The sequence below is a fragment of the Ptiloglossa arizonensis genome, chromosome 7, assembly GCF_051014685.1.
Source record: "Ptiloglossa arizonensis isolate GNS036 chromosome 7, iyPtiAriz1_principal, whole genome shotgun sequence".
In the NCBI taxonomy this organism is placed as follows: Eukaryota; Metazoa; Arthropoda; class Insecta; order Hymenoptera; family Colletidae; genus Ptiloglossa; species Ptiloglossa arizonensis.
In genome coordinates, this window is record NC_135054.1 from 14297420 (window position 1) to 14323219 (window position 25800).

Here is a 25800-nt window from a genome sequence, read left to right on the forward strand (position 1 = left end):
AACGAGAGACTAAATTAGCAATAGATGTATCAATGTATTGCTACTTACATTTATTTACATTCTTTTTATCAGAGTGAAGACTCAACTGATTTGAATAAGAAGTAAAATGTGGCAATGATTATGTGTACGACTTAATAAAAGATTTCCAAGTGCAATACGAGACTAAATTAGGGACGAATCAACGAGCACCATGAAATTTCTTAGTATAGTGTTACTTCTAAACGACCTGGTGACACGTCCAACAAGCAAAGCCTTTATTTCTCTAAAATCCTGCGTTTTGTTACAGTGACGAGCATCCAGGGCCCGGAGCTGGAGATAACGCGCGTCACACGTCTCCACATGGGACCGTACCTCTGCATAGCTTCGAACGGTGTGCCGCCAACTGTCAGCAAGAGGATCGTCCTCATTGTTCACTGTAGGTAACCTCGAATCATTGCCTCGGTGACACGGTCACTCGGTAAAACGTATCGCAATTAAGACACGGTCTGAGCGGTATCTACTTCAGACACAGAACGGTCAACTGTTGACAGGTCTGATACAGAGGAATTACAAACGGATGACGTAACAAGGGAAATTAGTAACGTCGCGCCACCCTAGCCCCATTGTAACCAGATTCTAGATACCATGCTACACAACCTTTGAGCCTGATTGCTCCGTAATTGGATTTAACATCGGTTTACTCTAAAGCGTAACTGAGCTGCTCAAGACCGACTCTATCGTCAACGATCACACGATTTCTGAACCCGAAGGATCCCGGAAGACGAATCTCTTCAATTGCTTCCAGACGACCATTTTCTCGCACGAGTAACATCCGTGGCGTTTGAAAACTCCGCTTCCCGGAAGTTCGTTGAACCGTGTCGCTCCGTTAGCTCTCTATCGGATGGATAGATTTTTCAAATAGTAAATAATGAATTCCTAGTTCCTTCCATCGGTGGTAATTCCTCTCCGTTCAGGAGACATACATACGTTACGGGGTGAAATCTTTCGACTGAAAAATGGCAGGCAATTTGTGACCGTGTCATAAATCTAACCTGCTAGCAGCGCTAACGATGCCGGATACCGAGGAACGTCTGTTGGGGCGAGGTTTGGGGAGGTGGGAGTATTAGATACGCATGCTTGAAAATGCAATTTGAAGTCTCGCAGCGTGGCCGTGGATATGTCGCAAAAGCATACCATATAACGACGCCACTTGGGACATCGTGAATGGCAGATGCGGAGGGCCATTGTTTCCGGGAGTGAAGTGGCGCCTTAAATATTTTCTGCCGGCGGGGATGCTACGCTGTCACGAGTCAACCTGTCGACACGGTCACAGATTGATTAAAACAAGGGTCCTTGAAATGCTGACTTTGTCGCGGGATTGCGTTGGATGTTAGCTCCGCTATCGATTCGTTCTCGAGGACTACTTTTTCTTTTACATCGATACGAGCAACACTCCTCGATCGCGTTTCAATTACGAATGATTAGACACGAACGATTCAAGTTTCTCTTAATCTCGCTGTTGGCTCGTGCTGTATTGGTTATTTTAAGATCGGACTTGTTCCGAAATTTTTTGAAGCTTCAATCGGGAATTTAGAATATCTAGATTTTACACTGCGCGAAGATCGATTCTTGACTTACGTATAAATTATTACAATTGTGTAAGAATAATATAATGTCATATCAATATAAATTATTACAAGAATGTAATAATTGTAACAAGTATGTAATAATGTAAAGTATGTAGTAATTATTACAAGTATGTAATAATTTATATTAGAAACAGAGAGAGAGAGATATAACGTCGTAAAATAATATATATTGGGTTGTTCGAAAGGTCATTTCGTTTTCCAAAATGGAGAATATATAATTTAATGAAATGTTTCTACAGTCTCAAAAATTGTGTTTCATTTTCACCAAAAAAAAAAAAACGAAATGACTTTTCGAACAATTTAATTGATAATGGACCGTCAAGATTTTCGTTCTTTGTATCGATAAGTGTTACGCGTGAAATCATTTACATTTCTCCTTGCAGTTCAACCAATGGTCTGGATTGAGAACCAGTTAGTTGGTGCTTACGAGAGCCAAACACTTATATTGGAGTGTCGCAGCGAGGCTTATCCAAGACCGATCACTTATTGGCTGAGGCCCTCGAACGAAACGATCGTGAATGGTACGTAAGTTGAACCCTTTTCTGGGCGGAAAAATTTATTCGTGTAAATTTCTGGAGTTTCTTAAACTAACAGTAACAAGAGTATAAAACTACGAGGCGAATGGAAACAAAAGGGCTACGTAAATAAAATTCTACTTTCAATGAGCAAACATAAAAGGAAAACATAGAAATTGATCAGTGACGTGTAAAAAATTTGATACAAAGAATTTACCAAGTGCAACAACTTATCTTATATTTATTTACGAATATCGAGCTTAATTTTTAGACAACAATTCTTCGAAACAACAAGAAACTAGAAACTTTGTAAAATATTCGACCAATGAATTATCTCTACAATAATACCTCACATATTTTCTCCAAGACCAAGTATTTATTCTCTTTACGTCGTAAGCTTTTTAAACTATCGCAATTGCTAGCGTTTGTTCAATCACTCTCGCGATAAATATTCAAATCAGTAAAGAAACGAACCTCTTATCACCGAAATTATACAATAATAAACTGTACGACATTATTGCGGTTACCTTTGTTTTCAACACTTTCGATGATTACGATAGTACTGTAACTTCTTATAGAATAGTATTCGAACGTTGCGTTTAAAGTGCTTTACCCTGTAAATTTAATCCAAGCGTTCTTCGACGTGTTTCAAAGCAGATCATTTTTCAAAAATTCTACGTTTTCACTCCGACTCGCATCGGTGAATTTCCCACACGAGTTCGCTGGTGAAAACGTATCAGATAGTTTAATCAACGTAATTTTTGTACTCCGTGTGCAACGAAGTTGATTGCCACGACCTCCTCGCTGGGTACGCGACGTTTACGTACGAGTAATGCTAATGGGGTGGTCTCTAATTGTTTCACCCTAACGTCGTTGTTTCGCTTTAAACGCGGCATAGACCCCTCCCCATGATAACTGTTGAAGGGCGAGTTTGAAGTTCACGTGCGTGTCGTTTTACTTCCAGTCGACTTAATTGATAACACGGGACCCGACGAAAATTAATAATAAGCGCGCGACACCGGTCCGTACATATCTTAATTTTCTTTCTGTACATGAATTATTACTGGCCTTAATTGCCACGAACGGTGTGGAAACATTTATTTCTGGATTAATTGATACGTCGGCCGGGGTTTTAAGCGTGGTAAAGTTTGCCCGTGGCGTGACAGAAACTCGTTAAACTTACAGATTGAACGGAACGAAACAAACGGCAAGAAAGATGCGAATGAAAACAGGAAAGTGTTGAAAAGTGATACGAAACGGTGTTAAATTGTTTCGCGCGGCGTTTCGTCCGAGCTATAAACGTATTCTATGATTTCTTTGTTCCACGAAGGTGGCGATCCAGGTTTTCACAAGGGTCGATGATTTTTAGTTAGAAATTTTCGCGTTAGAAAATACTCGAATAACCCACGAACAATAAATCCTCGTTTCGGTCCGTCAGCCACGAAGCACGAAATATTTATTTAAAGTAAAAACGGCGCGTTGTTTACACGCGTCTTTTCCTGAAACGAAAATGCTGTTTGCGGGCAATGGTGTGAATATGAAATTATAATTGACAGGCAAGCTTTCACCATCGGAATAACCAACACACCGAACGGGCGACAACAGTTTTTTTTTTCCTCTTTTTAGAAAGTCTGTTGTTAATTCTCCAGAATCGAGAAGCAAAAGCGATGGTTTTTATTCCCGTCGCATCGTATTGCCAATACAAGTTCCATTTTTTTGGGGCGAATTTCGCGCGGTGTGCAAAGTAGTTCGAATAAAAAGTGAGATACAGTGACAGGTGATTGACAAAAAATGGAAGAGAAAATGGTTTCGCCACTTTCGATTAACAACGAGATGGTTTGAATCAATTTTCCAAGGTTGTACATGTGGGTTAATTAAGTTACTCGGCTTCGAACGTAAATAAATTTTTCTTCCTTTTGCCCCGGGCTGTTCAACAATTGATAGGAATCTCTTATTCGGTCACCGGGAGAGTATTTCTCGATTTTCAAGAATATCGTATTTATTTACCCATGTTGCGATAAGGATACTTGGCCCTCTTCGAGAGTATAAATAAATACATTATTTTCCAAGACCTTTGTTATTGCGTTACAACTTACCGAAATTAATTTCTTTGATCACTTCGAAATCGAATAAATCGACTCGATTAATTATACACATCGGATGAAACGATTCGATTCGTTTTAAACGAACAAATTGATTCGTTTAATTTTCAGTAAAATTCATTCGTTCGATTAACGGATCAGAACTTCCGCTTTGACCTTCATTTTTTTTTTCAGTTACATGGAATAAACCGATTCGATCAATTTTAAACAGAATTAATCAATTCGATTCCTTTGGAACGTGGCTCTCGAATCTATGGTTAACGATACCCTCGTATTGAATTTTACTTTTCGAATTGAATCGAACAAAATTACTTGGATCGATTTTAAATAAAATTAATCTCCCTCGTTCGGTGTAAACGCGGTTCTCAGAATTTTCGTTTGGAATTTTGCCCTCGAAATTTATTCTTGGAAACTCGGGAAAATATTTCGCGCGAATACCAGACCCGCGACCGTGGAAAAATTATTACTCGTACATTCAACGCGTGACGTGTGCTGATAAGTCCTAAGTGAATGTCTCGAGCTCGCACATTATCGGTGTTACAGCACCGAAATATCTCCAACGTCCGACATGGACGTTCTCCGCGTTGCAAAGGGAACGAGACTCGCGCGAATAACATGGTCGCCGAATGCATCCACTTTACACAGTTTCATAACGCTTGAGCGACACGGCGCATAAATAGCGAGTTTACTGCCGGACGAGTTTCGTCTTATTCGAAACTGGTGTGTCACTGTCGACAATAAAACAAGCGAACTTTTTAACGACCGGCAAGTGCAATTACACGGCAACGGAATTAGCCGCGTAACTCGTTGCACGATGAGCTTCATCAAGCTCTCTTCCGCGCATTTTTCAATTCTATGCATAACGAGCACGAACCAGCGATGACCATGCGAGATTTTTCATTTCGAAATGATATCCGGGGAGACGTCCCACTGTCGCGAGTAAATAACGTCGATTTCTACACAACGGTACGAGACGAAAGAAAGTATTCGAATTTTCCAATAATTTGCGTACCTTCAACCCTCGAGTCAACTTTCAACTGATACGATTCGAAAAAGTTCAATATTTACACGACGAAGGTGTGGAACGCGTACGCGAAGAATATTTCTGGGAACATTTCTAAGAGATTGTTAACTCTTTCTCGATAACTATGTAACTTTCGCGTAGAAGTATTTCACTGTAAGAATTTTTTGTTTTAAAATTGACGAGAAGGGGTTTATTCGTTACCGTTTGAATTTTGGTGAGGAATAATTTGAATTAGATATTATCATTTTTAGTGACTTCTTATTTGTAGGAAGAGGTATTGAGTAGATTTCAGAATGACTAATATATCTTTCTGGTAGTGGAGAATGGTTACTTTTCTTCGTAGTTATAGTAAGCTAGGGGAAGCAGAAAGAGTAATGTATCATAGAAGTGCATTTACGACGTTGATCGATTAATGCGTCGCTCGGAATAATAAAATAGGATATAAGGGAAACAATGCATGTAAAGGACTATGTAAGAAACTTATACAGTGTTTTATGGGTATTAATTAATAATGTTTTATCTTCTCTTTTTTTTAGACCATAATTATAAGGTCGAGACAATTCCAAATGGGTACGAAATAACCATGAGGCTCACCATAAATTCGATGCGAACTCACGACTTCGGATCGTTTCGATGCGTGGCGACTAACACATTGGGCGAAACTGATGGAAAAATTAAACTTTACAGTAAGTACAATTATTCAATATCTTCGATTCTAATCAACCATTGACACTCGTCATTCGTTTATACGCACAGAAAGGAATAAATCGCGAAAACGTGCATTCGCAATCAGAAATTTGAGTTATCGTAAATTTGAGTTTGTAAGTCAATGGAATCATCCATTTTTGACAATTATTACTAAAACAATTTTGATTTATTTAGCCCCAAAATCAACACGAAGTTGCTTTCGAATTCATCTTACGTATATGATAATACATCTTAATTAACGAAATACGTCTATTAATAAATTAAACATCTGTTTGTTGTTTGCGATATTGATAATAATAAAATTGATAATTTATGCTCTATTACGTTGTAAATAATGCAATTGTTATCTGCTCGTTGTTCCACAGTGTGTTTTTTCTAAACGATCTAACGTGTAGTATAAATTTGTTTAAAAACGAAGAACTTAAATTTCGAGTTCCGTGTCACATGCGACACGATCGTTTTCAGTCGAATTAATCGTATTACCTAGCAGATTTGCTCTTTTAAATATTGAAATTAATACTTCGTAGCCACCGAGGCAAATTAACGAGTTCAACAAATTTTCAAACTCGATAAAACTTTCCGTTACGGTCGTAAAAGTTTATGTAAAGACTACATTACAATGTTTAATCAACGCATTGATAAACGCTTCGCGCGAGTATTCTGTATTTATTTCGTTGCATCGAACGTTTGATTAGTCGTCGAAACGAAAGGTTTTGCATACAATCTGTGGACGAATTTATTTTTATGAAAATGACTGGTCGGGAAGTCGTAATTGCTCAGCCGGTCTCGTGTATAAGCGTGCAACTTTTCTACTCATCAGTCGGCAAGGGACCACTCGTTATCGTAATTTTAATTAATTACACGAGTCTACAGCTACTTAATAATATCGAATCGAGAGCGGTACCACTCGAATTTTGTTGATGAACCGCGAGTCGTTTAACTCGACTTTTTCGAGCCACTCCATGGTGCAGTCAATTGATTCAACTTAATAAATGCACCGTTCTACTTTGTCCATTGTTTCGAATCAAAGACAGACTTTCGTCGTAGCGCATAAACGTTTCGCGAAGTTAAATGCGCAAAAGGAATTCATTCCCTCGCTCTGGCTGCAATTCACGTCGGCTGCTTCGTCGGCTTAACATTGTTTAAACATTGCATATAGAGAGTGTCTTGCTTTATCGATCCACCCGGTCGTAGTTGTTCAATAATATCAAGAATCGTTCCAATTAACAATTTAATTGTATTATTACAATTTCTACACATTCGTGTTCATTGTGTTGTCTATTATTGTAGATACACGCATTGTGGCCAAAGATAAATTATAAAGGATCGAAAATATTTATACGATTAATAGATTATCAATTGATCATTTGATCGCAATTAATCGTTCGTTACTTTGAAGAATTTAATTTGTTCTTTGAAATGAAAACGTAGAAATTTTTGATAGTGGATTAATGTTCGTAGAAAGTTATAAATCGTTCCGTTAATCTCTTGGGAAATACTGACACGTAAGTACGTGTTTATTTTATATTATTTTAAATATTGTATTATGGAGATAACCGCTACAATTTTCGGAATAAATATATTTAATTAAATTTCGCGATAATACAACATGGCGGTATCGTCGTAAAATTCGTAGATGTCGAAGATCGATATCAGCTCGAATTTTAGTTCATTACGAATACAATAATTCGTCCGCGAAGAGGTTTCGTATCATTAAGTTAAAATTCGTGACATGAAATTACGTCAAATTGCAGAATTTTCATTAAACGGACACGCATTCTTTAATCACGAATGTAATTATGTTCCACAAACGTCACAACATTAATTCTGGAATTTGTTGTTCGCACGATATGCGAAATAAGAGTTTTTTTCATCGCCTCGTCTTTTACCTTCACCGACAATTATAACATTCCTCTAGCTTTGATCGTAAAAAGTAATATTTAGAGTGTCGTGTCTTTTTTCTTTGTTTTTTTTTTTTATTTACACGTCTCGCGTAGTACTTTGCACTCGTTAATAATTTTCGTACCTCCTCGCTGAATAAATGGACGCTTCGAAACAATGGAAGATAGTTATAAAAAGTTAATTAACTTTGAGAAGGACTTAAGCTTTATGCCACTTCCTGTCAACGGATTTATTAGTGTTTTTCCAATTAGTAACATTAAAGACACAAAGGAACGAAGAATTCTGACCAATTTACCTTCTTTTTGAAGTTACATGACAAGCTTGCTTTTGTACGTCCATTTCTTTCGCATTTGCCGCCTGTTCGTGATGGTGTAAAATAATTTTCTTCTCCGTATTTCCTCCCCCTTTCGCACACACACACATACACACACTCATAAATATATACATACACTTTGTGGAGTTGAATTTTAATACACACTGTTTCGTTTCCATCTAACTCATTTATAGCAAATTTCGTAACTGACATCATATTTACGAGATACACGAGTTTTTATTAACGATGGGAATACATCAAACATATTTTACCTGCTCCAAAGGTCTGTGAACGTCTCAAAGAACTTGAAAAATTAGTAGCTAAAGAACGTCGGCGCTTTAAAGGACAGCTTCTCGTTAGCTAACGACGTTAGTAAAGCAATTTGTCCGCAAAAGAACGAAGCTCGATAACGCGCCCAAAATTGAAAATAAAAAATTTAAAGAAGCTTGAAATAATGACTGATAGGTACGACGTCACGTTATGTCACGTCGAATCACGTCGAATATTCGAAATTAACATTATGTGGCTTCCGGGGTTGTCAATGCAACTGGGACCGCTTGACTAACTCTAAAATATTGATTTTAGCGCAAATTAGTCGAGACGAAAATTGTTTGATTCAATGGATGACATGCATCGTAATTTGAACACCTTTGTACATCTTTTAATAACCAACAATGATCTGAAATTCGTGTAAGCTATATAATACGAAATATACTCGAAAACCGAAAGTGACTTCGTAAAAGTTATTGCACAAGACAAAAAAGAATAGCGGAGTATTGCAAAAATGTTCACACACCTCTCAACGAAGCGGTGTATTGTTCAAGTGTTTTCAGCTTCGTGAACAACGGGCATATGTATATTAGGCTACCTCTTTTGCATAATTTTCGAGCGGGTACATGATTAAACTACGAGTACGTAAGTGTGCTCCCTATTCTGGCTGATAATTAATCACCTGCCTGATCAGAGTATCGACGAGCTTTTTGAGGAGAGAAACAACCGTGTACCTTTAAAAGGAAAAAAAAGTGATGAATGGTGAGAAGGTACGAACGCTCGGGCGAGCACTTAATTATCGATAATTGTAAATCAAATGCACGACAAGCAATGCAAACGTCATCGCGACTTCCTCGAGTAATTGGCCATGCCATTTAATTGAATAGCTGGTGCTCCATTGAAACGTACTCCGAACCACTTTCGAGTTTCCTGCGGTTCTTTTCTTTTCTCACGTCGTTTACGGATAAGAACGTTGGCAATAATTAGTGAGGGGAAGAACTCGCGGGTTACATGCTTCATTGAAGTCGATTAACTTCGATGGAAATCTTATCCGAGCGCGATAGAAGTTAATTAACAAAGAATAATGTCGAGAATGACGTAAAATACGGAGACACAGGACACCGACGACGAGGGAATTAGTTACAAAGAGAATAATTTTAATAATCATTCGAAAGTTCAATCATTTTACACTCGTGTGTACGCACGTCACACACGAGAAAAGATTTATGTACGGTTGGTTTTACCCAGCGATACGGTGAACGAAAGTTAATTATTTATTAACTAATTCGATCCCAAGAGACTGTAATCCCCCTTTCGGTAGAATGGAAACTATAATGGGTAATTAAACGCGAATAATAACGAATATGCAAAAAAGTTATTGTATGAAAAACGATACGTTATTTACCCGATCATGGAAATTAATAAAGTGATGAATTTAGGGTAAAATTGTGTTCCGTAGAATCTTGCGTATGTTTTATGGCAGAACTCGATAGAGCAATGTATCTTGAATTGTTATATATTGATTTTAATTATAATATTCGGGATTTCAGCTGAGAATGTATTTAAGTGAAGAAACAGAGCTTTAAAAATGTTTAATTTCTAACGAGTTCAATGGGTTTCATTTTCATGGAGGGAAATTTGTATGGAGAATGCAAAGTTTCATCAGGAGAGAATCTTTAGCCGACCTCGAACATAGTAATGGTCATCATGTAGGTTGTATAATTAAAATGCTCGCGTTCATTGATGAGACAATTAATATTGAGAAGTACATTGATTTGTTGCAGAGCAATTTACCGGAAAGTGCGTTTGAACCTCGAGGATTATTATTTTCGATGAAACAGTGATCTAAAACTATGATCACAGTATTATTAGTTACTATACAATGTTCTCGAACAACTTTTTATACTCTCGCTTCCACCCAGGGAACTTATGAAAAATCTTTGCAATTTATTAGATTGGGAGATAATGATAAGAAAAATAATTTTTAATTAGGATGAAAATTAAAAACAGGTATGATCTATCATTACGAGTAAATGTGACTACATAGATTCGGTGGAAACAAATGTAATTGCCATTTCGAAATTTAATCCAACAATGTGGACATAAACAAAGAGCAAGTTTGATTTCCAAACCGCGCGCGATTTAATATTTACTTAGACGGATCTGCTATTGCAGAAGACTACGCGCGTATACGTGGATATTCGCTTTCTATTTAAAAATCAATAAAAAATGATCTGTCTAATTAATTGTAACTTGAAAATGAAAACTAATATATTCTCTGTTTACAGTCTATTTAATAAGAAAATAAATGTGGTTGAAGTTTTATTACTTGTGATTTTCTTTAAAGATTGGAATGTTTTAAGTAAGATCTTTCAAATATATTAAAAAAACTTTAATAAAATGAAACAACTGATATACGAAAAACCATATTTTTTTCTTCGAAACACATGTTCAGAAATTTCATTCTATTCAAGTTCGTTAGAGACGCAGCGTTAGATAGCATCACTTACTCGGAGTACTTCATTTTAGAAAAGTTACAATTATTGTTAATTTTTAAAATAGCCTTTCAACGAATGAAGTATTTTAGCGATACTCAAAATGGATTCATTAATCCATTAAGTACCGATAACCCAATTAGATGTTGTTCATAACAGCAGGTATTAAAATTGATTCGAATATTACGTGATTTTTAAGATACAGAGCCTAGGTACCAGAATAAAGCACTGTAATTTTGGTTGTAATCTTTCTCGTAATATATCATGAATGTGTGCAAAGTTTTAAGTCAATCGGTTAACTGCATCTCGAGACGTCGCGCACACCGGTTTGAAACACGTTGTTTCGAGAAAGACGTGTTTAAAGTTTCAGTGTACGGTATGGGAACAGACATAGAGGTTCAGAGTTCTATTATTCAAATTTCGCTACGATCTTTCCGGAGTAATGCTTCCAAAACTTTTCTTCGAATATAATCATCGTCTATACGTCATCCCACCAGGGTATTCCTAGGAACGAACAAAAGGATATAGCTGCTAAAGTAGTCGCTAACTTTCTAACCACACCAATTGATCCACCGGTACCGATTCCTATCTAGACGTTATCATCCAAGTCAAAATGACGATGAAGAAGTATTAGTATAGGATTTAGAACTTAACTAACCGTAAAATTTACTCGACTCAATAGAAAACTTCTGCAAATCAATCCAAGATGGATACAATCGACGTCAAAAATAGAAGAGAAAGTATTATAATGATCAGATGAAAAACCATATCGAAATCATCCACAATTACACAGTGGACAGAACAAAACTTCCCTACTGTACTTCGCGCGATAAATCATTAATATTTAATTATGTACAAGGTGATTCGATTCAAAGACCCACCACCTAAACACCTCGACCTCTACTTGATACTCAAAAATAAATATTAGAAGATGAATGTGTCGGTCGAGTATAAAAAAAGCAACGAATGTAAATAGAAACTATACGAATTGTTATAATGTAAGAAAGACGATAATTTTACTATTCGTGTTATACCTGTCGCACAAATTGGCTCGTTAATACGTAAGGATCGTTTCCATTCGAGTGACAACCTTTCAAGTGACAGTAGCAGGGACATCGGACTTCGTTATGCATTTTCGATTAATCGGCAATCGATTCGTCGCAATCAATGCGTACAAAAATGTTCACAAATGAAAGGGACGTCCAAGCAATATTACGGTTCGATCTGGAACGACTTCTAAATTAAATAGCTTCGGAAATAATTAAACGAAATAACACGGTGGTAATTGGGACATCCAGCCAAGATGTCGAGGTTACGTGAAACAACAACGAAGACTCCTATTCGATCTTCCAAGATTCTCAAATCCGAAGTTACCAATACCAATAGCACCGGTCGATGGTAGTCAACGCGCGAAAGTCTCGTTCCACGAATTCCAGCTGTCACCGCTGTCAAAACCCCCACCGTTGTCCGATGCAATTATTCTTACGTTTCGAAACGGACGTCTACGAAATTGCTCGTTTTTAAACGGCTGTCGCGCGGTTTAAATCCCACGGAGAGGAGGATACGTCGAATCGAGGTTATTGCGCGGTCACGGCCTGTCAATTTTTTTGAACATTGACCGCAACCATCGACCAAGAGACCGTTAGAGGAGGGACAACGGGAGTATACTACGCCACCGTCTCCGTCTTTTTGAAAAAGTAATTAACCGTTTGAGTCCCGAGCAGCGCGCTAGCGCTGTTCAGATTTTACGTCGAGAAAACCCAGCACATTTCGGGCGTTGTCGACAACTGTCGGTGCGACACCGACTGTCGAAATCGCGCGCTCTGATTTACTGACGCAAATACATCACACGGCTCCTTCTTTTAACGTAAATGATACATTTTGCGATAGGTACGATACCGTAATAATATTGCAATAATTAATTACAAAATAAAACATTTTGTATTTCATTGTGATATTCTCAATAATTATTATCGAACAAAACTTGAGGTATTTATAAACTCACGGTACGCATATGTAATGACACAGATGTATTTCATCAAATAATGAATTACAAATTAATAATATTTTTGTGTTACGAACAAAGAATTTAAATGGAGAGCAACATTTATAATTTGTAATATCGTATTGGATGAATTCCTTTTTTACATTGTCGCACAGCACGGTCATTTGCCTTTTAAACAAGCGCAAGAGTAATAAAGTGAGGCGATTTTTAACGCAGTTATAACCATTTAACGAGGCTTCTTGCTTCTTCAGTCCTCGCCTTTCCTTCGTTACTCGAGGTCAAGTAGAATTGCCCCGGTCTACGGCAAGATAAGTACTATGTCCCCCGTCCATGGTCAGACAAGTAGTATTTCCCCGTCTTTGGTCAGAAAAGTAGAATGACACTCGTCTATGGCCAGACAAGCAGAATGACCCCTGTCTATGATCAGACAAGTAGTATGGCCACCTGCCTATGGCCAGACAAGTAGTATGGCCCCCTGTCTATGGCCAGACAAGTAGTATGACTCCCGTTAATGGTCAGACAAGTGGTATGGTCCTCGTATATTGCCAGACAAGTAGAATGACCTCCTGTCTATGGTCAGACAAGTAGAATGGCCCCCTGTCTATGGCCAGCCAAGTAGAATGACCCCATGTCTATGGTCAGACAAGTAGTATGACTCCTGTCTATGGTCAGACGAGTAATCTGCGCTGCTATAGTGGCTATATCATCGTTAGAAATCATCGTTTCAAAGGCATACGATTGCGCTATCCGACAATCTGACCAATATAATTTATTAACTCTTTTTTTTTTAAGAAGACCGTATTTCCGAATAAGTTCCTCGTGTGATCCTCCGGGGGTATCAGGGACTACCAGGGGAGGGGGATAGCGAATATCATCTGAGGGGAGGGGAGGGTACTCGACGTTTCGACGAAGCGTGCAAGTGACAGCACCGTCGGTCGGGTTTTGCGGGACGCCAGCTGGACGACGTTCCAATACGTCAAAGCTCGCTGAAAGGTGGAGGAGGGAGGGGAGGGATTGAGTGGAACGGTGGGGGTAAAGGATGGAGCACGGGAGCACCGCGCGGAAAGTCCAATCGCTTGGCCGATTATTTTTCCGGTTATTACGCGCGGACATATCGGTCGGTGGCGGTGATATCGCGGATGCGCCATTTTCGCGCGGTCGTTCGTACGTGATCTGACATAAAGCGGCTTTCGAAGCGGTATACAATTTGATGGGCGTTAAATCGTGCCCCGCCGCTACCCCTCCCCCACCACCACTTTTTGCGCCCACCTCTTCTACCGTACACGCGGCCTAGAACTCCGACAGTGTGACGAGATTTCGCGCGTTCATCTTTATTAATGAACAGATCGGCGATAATTTGTTACCATCGCGGCTCGGCTGTATTGACTCTCGTTACATTGACGGGAGTCGATATCCTGTTGCAGGTCCTCTCCCACGGACGTTAATGCGCCGACCGATCTATCGATTCGCGAACAAATTTCTGGGCACGCGGGGATTCAAAGATAGCCAAGCCGTAAAACCGCGATGGCTGGAAAATCACGCGGAAATTTCGGGGCCATCGTTCCGTTCAACGGTACGCCGGAATTAATTGTTCACCGTGTAGGGATTGAATATTGTTTCGGTGGGGAGGAATTGAGATCAAGGCGCTTTAAGTCGGATCGAGCGATTCTTTGGTTTCTTTTTAGTGCGTCGAAAGGAAGTTGGCATTTGCGCGATCCTCGGTGGGTAATTGAATATTTCTTTGTATTGCGAAAGAAGTACAGTCACGATGAGAGTTTTTTTTAATGTAAGAAGGGGTAAAAATGGTACGTTCTCTAATTTATTTCTTGGAGAACATATTTATCAATTTCATCCGAAGGGACGTGCTTTTCTAAACTCTGTGAAACGTTTAATAATTTCACATGAGAAATGAAAGTCCAAAGTTTCTCAGTATTTTTTTTCAAGTTTGAATAACTTTCCCGTCGTTGATGTATTAAACTCTACCTTCTTCCTTGCTATATTCTTAATTCATAATAATTGGAACTATACTTAATTAATGATAGTGAAAAAATTTATAACAATTTTTAAGAATTCTTCTGTTTCTCACCGAAAGTCCTGGATTGGAATAGGATCTACTGTAAAATGCTCGAACCACCTGAAAGAAAATTGAATTGTCATTGAGAGCCAATATAATTTCAGAAGAAACCGGATTTCATATATTTTGAAGAATTGGCGCAAATTCGTGAAGTAACCCGATAATTTACCGTACCCTGAACGATCGAAAATTGGCGGTGCAAAACATTTGCTACGAATGTGTCCCCTGCAAACCGAGGCCGCTAATTCTCGGTGGTAGCTCTTAATACCGTGTTACGTACAGGAATTTAACACAAGAACCAAGTTACCACTGGTGGCTCGCTATTACTAGTTCGCTGAGTCCAGCAGATATATCTATGAAGTGGTTTCAAACGAGCTTATTAGATCAATCGATATGATCCCGGATCAGCGTTAGGCTACGTAATCAGGAGCGCGCAACTGATATCCCGTTATGGAATATTGGATTACACTATTAGAGTGACGCACACAAATCGAAATTCTTCATCCGGTGACCTTCTGTCTAGTGGATCGACGAGATGAAACATAAGCTGATCGCGGGGTCGTTTACTTAATCATCCGCAACGTTGTACCTCGATCACTCTGGTGTCTGTTCCGGATTCGCGAAGATTTAAGATCCGATATCGTCGATGGACTTCTCTTTGAACAAAGTTTACACAATGGTTTCCCATTGGTTTTTATTCGTCGAACGCGTTCAACTTCACGCGAGAAATAAAGACGCTCCTTTCAATGGATTTCTTTTGACACGCGTGCGAAACGAAGAGAGAAGTATTATAGAATAAACGGAACATGACGACCATGACAGGTATCAAGTTTTCAGACGTCGCGCGGAATCTCGATGGTAATGTACAGAGTGTACCGAGAGGAAGTTGGTTGGCTTTTATTAACGCGTTTGGTAAATCATTTCGGAGCAAAAATACAATATACACGAGAGGAATTTGTTTTCATTCCCGAGCATTGCTTATTATTGGTCTTGATGCAATGTATAGAAGTGTACGGTAGCTATTGATGAGAATGCAGACTGTTTTGAATGCTGCTCGGGCTGCTACTACGTTTCTATTGGTTACTAACCTAACCCAAATCTAATCCAGATACTTGACTATCGCGGTATAGAGTGGATGTACTCATATTCGTGTACAAGGTTAGGTTAATAACGGTACACTACAACTGTACCAGTCCTTTGTGACGGTACGTGTACTCATTATTGCTTTTACATATTTTTATACTTTATACATATTCTAATACATATTCAAATACGCATAATTTTTTTTCTTTTTGTCACTTTAATACTTTTCTTTTTTTATCTATATATTCTTCGACGCAGAGAAGATTCATTATTATTATTTCACAAGTAAAATGAAATATTTCTTCGCTCTCGTAAGTGTTAAAATATAACAACGATAAGGCGCACAATCTTTATTGGACCATTTGGAGTAATTTATCTCTCGTGTAAACTCTCTACGTCTAGTTAGCATACTTTGAATACCCCTTCGGGACACAAGAGAGTGTGTTACGTTAAAATTCAATAAAACGTTTTATATAATAGCTTGCAATAATGACACGTCGATGTCCAACGATTCGTGTATCGATTATTATTATTACTTCGCTCGTAACAGTTACCGTATAATTATCGCGGTTGAGTATTAGGGATCGTAGTATCCTTGTAGCATCGAACGGTATCATTTTTATAGGTGCAAGCTCGGTGGTTCGAACATCAGATTTTATGTAAAAGCGAAACGGTGATAAAAAAGGAGGGACATAAAATAAAAAGACCGGACACGTACACGTTGTATTTATTCTTGCCATAACTCCGCAGCGGATCAGAGTAAATCCGTACGACATTTTCGGATCAGAATAATCTTCCAAACCTGCTGGTGGGGAGGTTTGTCGATTTCTTTCGTTTCGAACACCCTATGCATTTTGTCGCATATTCTGTGCGGATGTAGTTCAGTTTCGAATCTATAGCTTTTACAGTACGAGATTGCAATTTCAACCTTAAAGACAGTAGACAATAAGCCTCGGGATTAAGCATGAAGTCAGCCTCTACCTCGACCCTCCAGCAGTACTGCGGTAAACTAATGGCGCGCTAAACTAACATTGATCAAGTAACAGCGCGGCGTATGTAATGCTGGATTTATGCGAAACTGATAAGCCAATGGCAGCCTATTGATCTGCGCCCGGAGCTCTCTGCAAACAATTAACTTACCTACTGATACAACGAAACCTTTTTTTTTCCATTAAACGAGTTCGGAATAACCGGTGAAAACTCGGTATTAAATTATAATACCACTTTTATGGATACGATAAAATTAAATTTCATCGAAGCTCGAATATTAAGCCCCGTGTGCGATGAATTTTATACAGCGGTGGTTTTTAATTAATTTTCTTGGAACATTTGACAGTCGTTCGAAGAATTTTCTGTCAAATTTTTACATCGATAACGGTGCAATATTGTAAATATATGTTTCGCGTTATCTGCTCGGTTATAAATATTACGGGCGGTGGTTCGTGAATTCGCACGTTTCCCAATTTAGTTTTATTCTACGAATTGATCTACCTACATTTAGTTGCGACAGTGAAACGCAACTTGGCGGGATTCGATTGGTTTGCTGTTTCTCTACCGATTGGACGACTTCCGTGTTTTTCGGTCCAACTTTACCCTTTAAATTGGCGCGCAACTGCGATAGTGAAATGCAACTTTGCAAGTTGGTTTGTTTGTCATTCGTCTATTCGGGGAGGGCTATTAATATTTCCAATTCATTGCGTTTTGCGCTAATCGTGCAACTGTGTACCAGCCAGAATTTATTAGTTTTAGAATGAATATAAATGGTTTTGTCATCGCTAGGAGTTGAGCTGTGAGAAATTCGTTCGATTAATCGGTAGCTCAAAAACAAACAACTATAATTATAGCTCGAAAACGAACAAGTATAGTCATCAATTTTTGGAGTATTGAAATAATTATCTTTCATTTATTTCCATTTTCTACAGGCGAGGAAAGAAATTCTTATTGAATTAAAATATTGTGCTGAAGAAAAATGGTAAAAAATCGAAAGAGTAGTTTAGAAAATTAAAAAGTGATTAGTACTATCGTAAAATAAAAATTGAAGTACCTATAAGTATAATACAAATCATGGATATAATATAACTGTATGCATACATTTAGTTCGATGTATATAAAATTTATCATCGTATCTAAGTAACAATAGATACCGGTAACAATTTTCAACTTAAACATAAATTTAAGAACTAATGTAGAATATCAATGTACACGTGTCAAAGTATAAAAAAATGATGAGTGTACCTTTAGAATGAAAGATTGTAGAATTGTTGATAGCAGTTTCCAACAAATAATCGATTGTCAATCACAGGAGCATCGATCAGAAAATGAATCGGTGGTTCTCCGTGATCCTCGTCGAAATACAGTCGCATATTTGAAAAATGGAATCGCCTTTACCGAACTCGAATCCAACGATTACCCCACCTCCTTTAATTTCTTCGAGAGTTCACGACAGTTGAAGTTCCCTTTCACAGCCGGGCTGATAAGAATGTCGCAGACGTTGACGGATCAATTTTTAATGCATGCCCCCTAAATACCGAATTTTTATTTTTCAGGAATCGATAAACCACCGACCACACGTAGGCCGAGCACGAGGTGGGATTCGAAGAAAGCCTGGAAGATCGATCACACTCACGAGAGGAAGTCAGCCGGCATGAAGGACGAGTCGATGTTAAAAAGCATCGAGGGCGATGACGAGCAGATTGATTTCCAATCGGCGACAGCCTCGTCCCTTTTTCATCGAGATTTGTTCGCGAACCTAGGCATTACCGCCGTTACGGCTATTCTGGTTGGCGGATTATCGACGTAGGTGTCCAACCGCGGTGACAATTACGCCTGGGACTAATTAATCCACGTCTCGACGAGTCCTCGGGATGGCGCGAGTCGCGAGATAAAATGCGAGCTGGAACGTGAAAATTCCAATGAGATATTGGGGGACGTCGGACAACCGAGGGTCTCTCCCCGTGAAACTCGAAGATGTCTGTGTGAAACTCAAAGAGTCTCTTCCCGTGAAACTCCAAGTTTCTTCGCGTGAAACTCAAAGAGTCTCTTCCCGTGAAACTCGATGTTTCTTCCCGTGAAACTCGAAGAAGTCTCTTCGTGTGAAACTCGGAGAAGTCTCTTCGTGCGAAACTCGAGGAAGTTTCTTCGTGCGAAACTTGAAAAAAAAAAATCTCTTCGCGTGAAACTCAAAGGAGTCTCTTCGCGCGAGACACGAAGAAGTTTCTTTCTATGAAACGAGGAAGTTAGCGATTCCGTGGTATCTTCTAAAATCGTGGTGTGCTCCAACAGGGAACATCCGTGTAGCGTTTCCCCTTGATTTTCACGAAACCGTGGTGATTTCCCAAAGTTGCCAAAAATAGGGGGGGGACACGTGTCTTATTTCGCAGTGGTGACTTTAAAAGAAGTTACACCACCCCTAATGCTGTTACGTTGAATATCTGAATTTCTGCGATTCATTTTATATTTTTATAGATTTTCCGCAGAGTACCTAAAGTACGAGTCGAAATTGTAACTGACAATATTATATTCAACGATTCTTTAAATTTTTTATTAATTATTTTTTATCGATGCGTTATTTTCTTTCAAAAATCATTCAGAATTAATTTAAAAGATTCCTTTACATATCCAATAGGTTGTAAATTTATATTAGGGGTTAAAACTTTGGAGAGTTGTTTCACCCCTTAAGTTTAAGTTATCGCGGTTAAAAAAAAAAATACGTATTATTTGTAAACAATTTACAAACTTGCAAAGTTTCATCAAAATTGGGGTGAGAGACATTCCGATATGTTCCTTGTAAGTAACATGTAAATTGGTAAGATAGTATATTGCCCGCGCATTCTTTTTCTTCGAAAAGAATCTTTTTCTTCTTCTTTTTGTTTTCCAGAATGGAAGTGCTATATTTGGTATATTTACTTCCGTTAGGCAAGTAATGTTTCTCTTATGTACATTTTTCCACCAGTTTTTTGTTTGATAGGTTTATTAGAATAATTTTTGCGGTAAACAGCACTATTTTGCGTCGAATAACTTTTTTTAATGAAACAGTGGACGTAATTTACGAGAAATACGCAAAAATCGATACCAATATTGAATGTAAATTGCTTGCTATAAGGTTGAAATTTTTATGATCAATCTGGAAAATATTGCTTTTGAACCTGAAACTTTAATATCTTTTGAAATTTATATTTCTGTATGCTACTTTTAATTATTTTGCGAGTGTGTGAATATGTGCGAGGCCTATGGCAGTATCGAACGTTACGATTCTGTATCTTTTATTATTCTTTTTTTTTGTTATATATAATTTGACGAACACGTTTGGGATCAATACTTCCGACTACTTTTATCTTAAGCAGTGCGTGCACAAATAATTTATAAAATTGCGCATAACATTACGAATAATTTTATAATACTAATTTTGTATGTTTCGAGTTACTCTTAAAGTTAAATCGTTTCTATAAATATTATTTCACATACTGTCTAATCGTCTAACACTTTTATTGCAAATAATGGCGGCGTAAACTAAGCATTTTCTCTTGTAAATATTCCTCGTACCTAATCAATGTGTATTATACATTTGTTTACCGATAATATTTAAAAGTTATTAAATTCCGAAAGAAAAATCTTTTGCGATGAGATCAATTTGCGATTATACAAGATTAGATTTACATCACACTCGAGAATCGTATCGGTAAAATTTTATCTTCATATTTTCATGAGAGACGAAGATCGTGAAAGTACTTCGAAAGTGATCGTTTCCTTTTCTAGTTTATAATAATTATCGAAGAGAGAACTATGCGTTACTAATCAAAGAGAATCAATTTTAGAATATTATACGATAGACATACATACGTATATTTATAATTTTGTTTAATTCCGATCAATTTACTCGGCTTCTTTGTTACATTATTGTTACTCGACCATTCGAACCGTTTACGTGTACAACGTAAAGAAGAATTCCATTGTAATTATAAAGGTTCGTAGGTACAATATTAATTAATTTCTTACAGAACGATTATCGTATATTGAACATTCTCTGTAGACGTTACCAATGTTAACAAAGAATTGTTTAAGTAGCGAAGTCTGGGGCATTTTGAATATCGAGTATGTATAAATTTTCCAAAAAATTGATTCTTTGAAGCATTATGCATCGGTAAAATGTCTGTGGCGGCACTTATCACACTTTCCACCAGAGGGAAACCGACCGCCGACCGTTTCCCGCAAGTTCCCGTACCAGCTCCGATCGGTATATATACGATCCCTTACCGATCTCCCAATATCCCGGCGTATAAGGCAGGGCCTGCTAGGATGCCTTACTGATGAGTCCACTAGCAGGCCCGGGATGAAACGCTCTCCCTTTCTCCTCTTTCCCACCTTTCGACACTTTTAGGACCGCCAATGTGGTAATCAACGAACACGCAAGGAGGAAAGAAAGAAAACAGAGCAAGCAGCACAATGCAACATGTAATACAAATTTCGCAATCCCTCTTCTAGGGTTGACTTCTCTCGATCTTCTGGATTGTTAAACCCACCGCAAAAACACAATCTGGGCCTTCTTTCATCGTGGTTTTACCCCTAGGACAACGAAACAACATACACGGTGATCACAACGACTATCCATGGGACTACTTTCAGACTTCTCCGATGACATTCGTCAAATTTATCACGCATTATGGCTTAGAGAGCCAAGTACACTCGCATTAACGTTAAAAACACGGATCGTGATCCAAGAGTTGAACCTTACTACGAATTTGAAGCATTCTTCCCAACTGGACAACCTTCTGTGCCTGTTGTGCCAAAAATCGAACGACGAAAAGACGACGTCTCCCAGATCAATCAAGAAGAGGAACTTTACATCAAAACATCGTTAACCACTGGCAAGGGGGTAGTGTGGCGGCACTTCTCACACTTGCCACCAGAAGGAAACGAACCGACCATTTCCAGCAAGTTTCCCGTAAATTTCCCGTACCAGCTCCGATCGGTATATATATACGATCCTCTTATCGATTTCCCAATATCCTGGCGTATAAGGCAGGGCCTGCTAGGATGCCTTACTGATGAGTCCACTAGCAGGCCCGGGATGAAACGCTCTCCCTTCTCCTTTTCTCCCACCTTCTCAACACTTTTAGGACCGCCAAAAGTCTATTGATGTAACATGTTTTATTCCTGTTAAGTTATGTATGTTTATAAAATGATTCTAAAGTAGGTGGCTATTGGTAACAAGAGCATATTTTATTTATTTAAAAATGGGAAACTTTCTAATAGTACACGTACATTGTGTGTGCTATTGTTGTTTAATAGTATCCAATTTTTTTAGTTATATCGTTAGTTTGTTCCCAATACAAACAAAAATAAGATTTAACGCGAATGATAAATAATGATCTCGTTTATTTAAGTATCCAAGTAAAATTTCAACAAATTTCGCTAAAATTCAATTCTATTTCCGATACCCTTATTTCCATCCATATTAGTGATCCGTGTTTATATCAGACTATTCAAATTTGTAAATAGTATTGTTATTAGATTTGACAGAATTTAGATTATTCAAAAAACTTTGAATTGTCCACGCAAATATCCGAATCTTTAGTGTTTGGGAACATTTCTTATCTCATTTCGTTTCAAATAACATTCTGCTCAGTTTATGAACCCTGCAATAAACCCTGACAAAGAAGTGAACATTAAAGTATACTCTGTACTTTCAGAGTGGTTTTCTATGAATAAATAAAGGAATAAATAAAATAGCTCCACGAATGAAAAATCCAAGAAAAGTTTCTCTCCCTCTGAAAACAGATTTTTCTAATTTAAAAAAAATGTTATCACAAATAGGAATCGAGTGCAATTGACCACCTATTTCATAATCATGCTCTACGATTGCGTTCGGATATTTGTGTCGATCAGTACAAGCGCGCAGAATTATTTCCTCAATTCCTGAGAGAGTCTGTGATCTCGTTCCGTTCTAAAGATTCATTTCTTAGCGGTTACTTTCGGGGATCTTTAGGTAAAAATAGCAGTAACCGAGCTAGTACGTACGAAATTAATGTATAGGGGTGTGTACAACGACGAACCGGGTAATATTTTAATGTACTCCGACCACTAACGTCACCGCGTGTGTCTCTCCTTCTTTGAATCGTCGTTCGAAACAAGTTAGATGAGTACAAGTAGAGCGAACCGAGTACATGGCCCACCTATGCGCATTGTCAATGTTGGCGTTGCTTGTGAAACGCAAGTATGGCGAACATCCATCGATCTCGAGACTACACCGAGACTGTATCGTACCACGGGGAACGTGACTAAACCGTTATCATATCGGTCGATCGAGATCATTGCGTTTGTCGATCAAGCTCCTGTTTAGTCCAGCTAACGTGCTGTTTGCGATGACTCCCAATATATCGTGTACACACACAACGAGAGTGTGATGCCCAATAATCTGTACGACATAGACCATTGCTTTTGGCGCATAGAGATAAATTGTAATGTACAATAATAGCGGGTGTATGATAACGGTAGACTAAGCCTCAGGGACATGTAAATACGTTAAGCTGTAAGACGATGTCGTATATTAGTTTTTGCATTTGTGATCACACCCCTTTCCCTCTCCCGTGTAAATACAATGTGTACTTTATCGTATACCTGGGCAATAAATGTTAGACAATCGTAAAAGTGATGCGTCTAAATCACATTTATACTTACTGTGTGGTTGTTTTAACCTACAATTCGACTAGAAGTGGACAAGATTTTCATCCGGATAAAAATGTAGAGAAACGAAAGAAAGATTCGTATCCTTTCTTTTGTTTCACGTCGAATGGGAATAAAAATTTGAAATACGGAATAATGTATTTCACAACGACCAAATAAACAACTGTCCGATCGAATAAACGCTTCGAAGAAATAACTGTCCGGTTTCAATCGTCAATTTTTATTTTACTACAATTTTGCCTCTAATTGAACCAAAGCAAATAGCATGCTGATATAATAAGATTCGTGGCCATGGAGTCGTAATTGCATATGGAGTTGTAACCTTTTCGGAATATAGTTACCGTTGTTATTACGGTAAATTACTGTGGTAAGGAACTTAATATATTTAAGTATAAAAGCAATCGACGGACTTTAGATTAATATTTATCTTCTTCTTGGTGACGAGTTTTTCGATAAAATGCAGGTGAATATATTTATCAATGATTTATGAATTTATGGTTTCGTCGTGATAAACTAAACGTTCTGTTTTGCAAAAGATACAAGATTTTTAGATTTCCCTGTCTATGTTTTACATCTGGAATTCAAAGCATAGTACATAAAGTCACTAGTTTAACTATCTTAGTTCAGGTCGTCCAGCATGTAAATATTTGATTTTTGAAGGGAAATTTCTTTTCCCATAACGAATATATTTCATCCATATCTCATATGCTACAAAAAATATTCCAACAACAAGCCTATCTCCAAAATATAGAATACATCAGTGATCCAGTAGCAGAACGTGTCGTAAGATTCCGAAGACAACAGCAACAATAGGTAAGAATTGAAATAAAAAGCCAAATATTTCTTGGATAGCATTAGAGATACATTTATACGTGTTACAACAATTTTCTCCGGTAAAATATTCTATTCATTCTTATATCTTCAGAAATTGTTCTAAATTCGCAGTCAATTAACATTCCTCGCGATAAAAGATTGTTCGGATGTTCGAAAATATTAATATTACAATAAGCATCTTATTTGTACATGATATATGATCGATTTGCCAATAGAAATTAATTTTATTCGAAAATCGAGAAACATATCGATGCCAAATTTTTACTTTGATTTTCGATCACAATTCAAAAATTAATTTCTTGAAAAACCGTAGTACCACACACGTATGCTTGTGTTTTATTTAAAAAAATGTAGAAAGTTTTATACACTCTCAGGAGTTACAAAAGTTAAACTGGTACATAAAAGTTAAATTGTTTTACAATCTAACGTTATTACATTTCGTCTAATATATTTTATCATCGAGTATATCGTACAGAGAAATCTGATCGTTAAGACGTATGAAATAGTTGACGTGTTCGATAGATAACATTAGCAAAATAAAATCGCAATGAATCGTTTTGAAATGAAACGTTATCCTGATATTTTCGTGTTCTTACTTTCCAGTTATTCTACTTAAGGTACACTCGACCACCGCTGACATCAACAATGTTATTCGACGGCTATGACGTCAATCGCTCCGTTGTAAATACAAGTTTCAATGCCGCGTAGGACCTTCCCCCACCCATTCCTATTCGACTTGTGTTGAGAGTCATTCGTTCCACGGTAGTCGAAAGCACAAGACATATCATAGTGTCTGTGAGTATCCAAGCGCGTGTACTTTACATATTAACATCTAAGGGCTCCTGATCATTATTATTATTCTCGTTTACTTATCATCGGTGGTTTGACTGTAGTATATTAACACACTTTTCATTATAAATTCAATCGACGTCGCGAAAAATATTGGATCCCGCTTTGTTTTCATTTTTTACCTGTTGCCACTCGATACGTATCGTTTTGTATCTCCAAATTACAATTAAATTTTGTACGAAGTATTTAGAATACACCAATTGTTTAATTGTAATACAACAGAATTTATTTCAATAAACATGCTTTATATTTGTTGTATTTTTTTCTCGAAGGTTACCAGATGATGTAACGCTGATGTCACTCTACCGACGCCAT

General features: G+C 37.8%; 1 protein-coding gene across 1 annotated transcript in view; it reads left to right on the top strand.

The window, feature by feature from the left end:
* LOC143149025 (neurotrimin) overlaps positions 1–20071 on the top strand; it is a 162765-nt gene extending 142694 nt beyond the window's left edge. The window contains exons 5-8 of the mRNA XM_076316000.1: positions 287–415; positions 2012–2149; positions 5806–5955; positions 18666–20071. Of these exons, the coding sequence (XP_076172115.1) occupies positions 287–415; positions 2012–2149; positions 5806–5955; positions 18666–18919 (671 nt within the window). The 3' untranslated portion in view covers positions 18920–20071. The remainder of the gene's footprint in view (positions 1–286; positions 416–2011; positions 2150–5805; positions 5956–18665) is intronic.
* The last annotated feature ends 5729 nt before the right edge of the window (positions 20072–25800 follow it).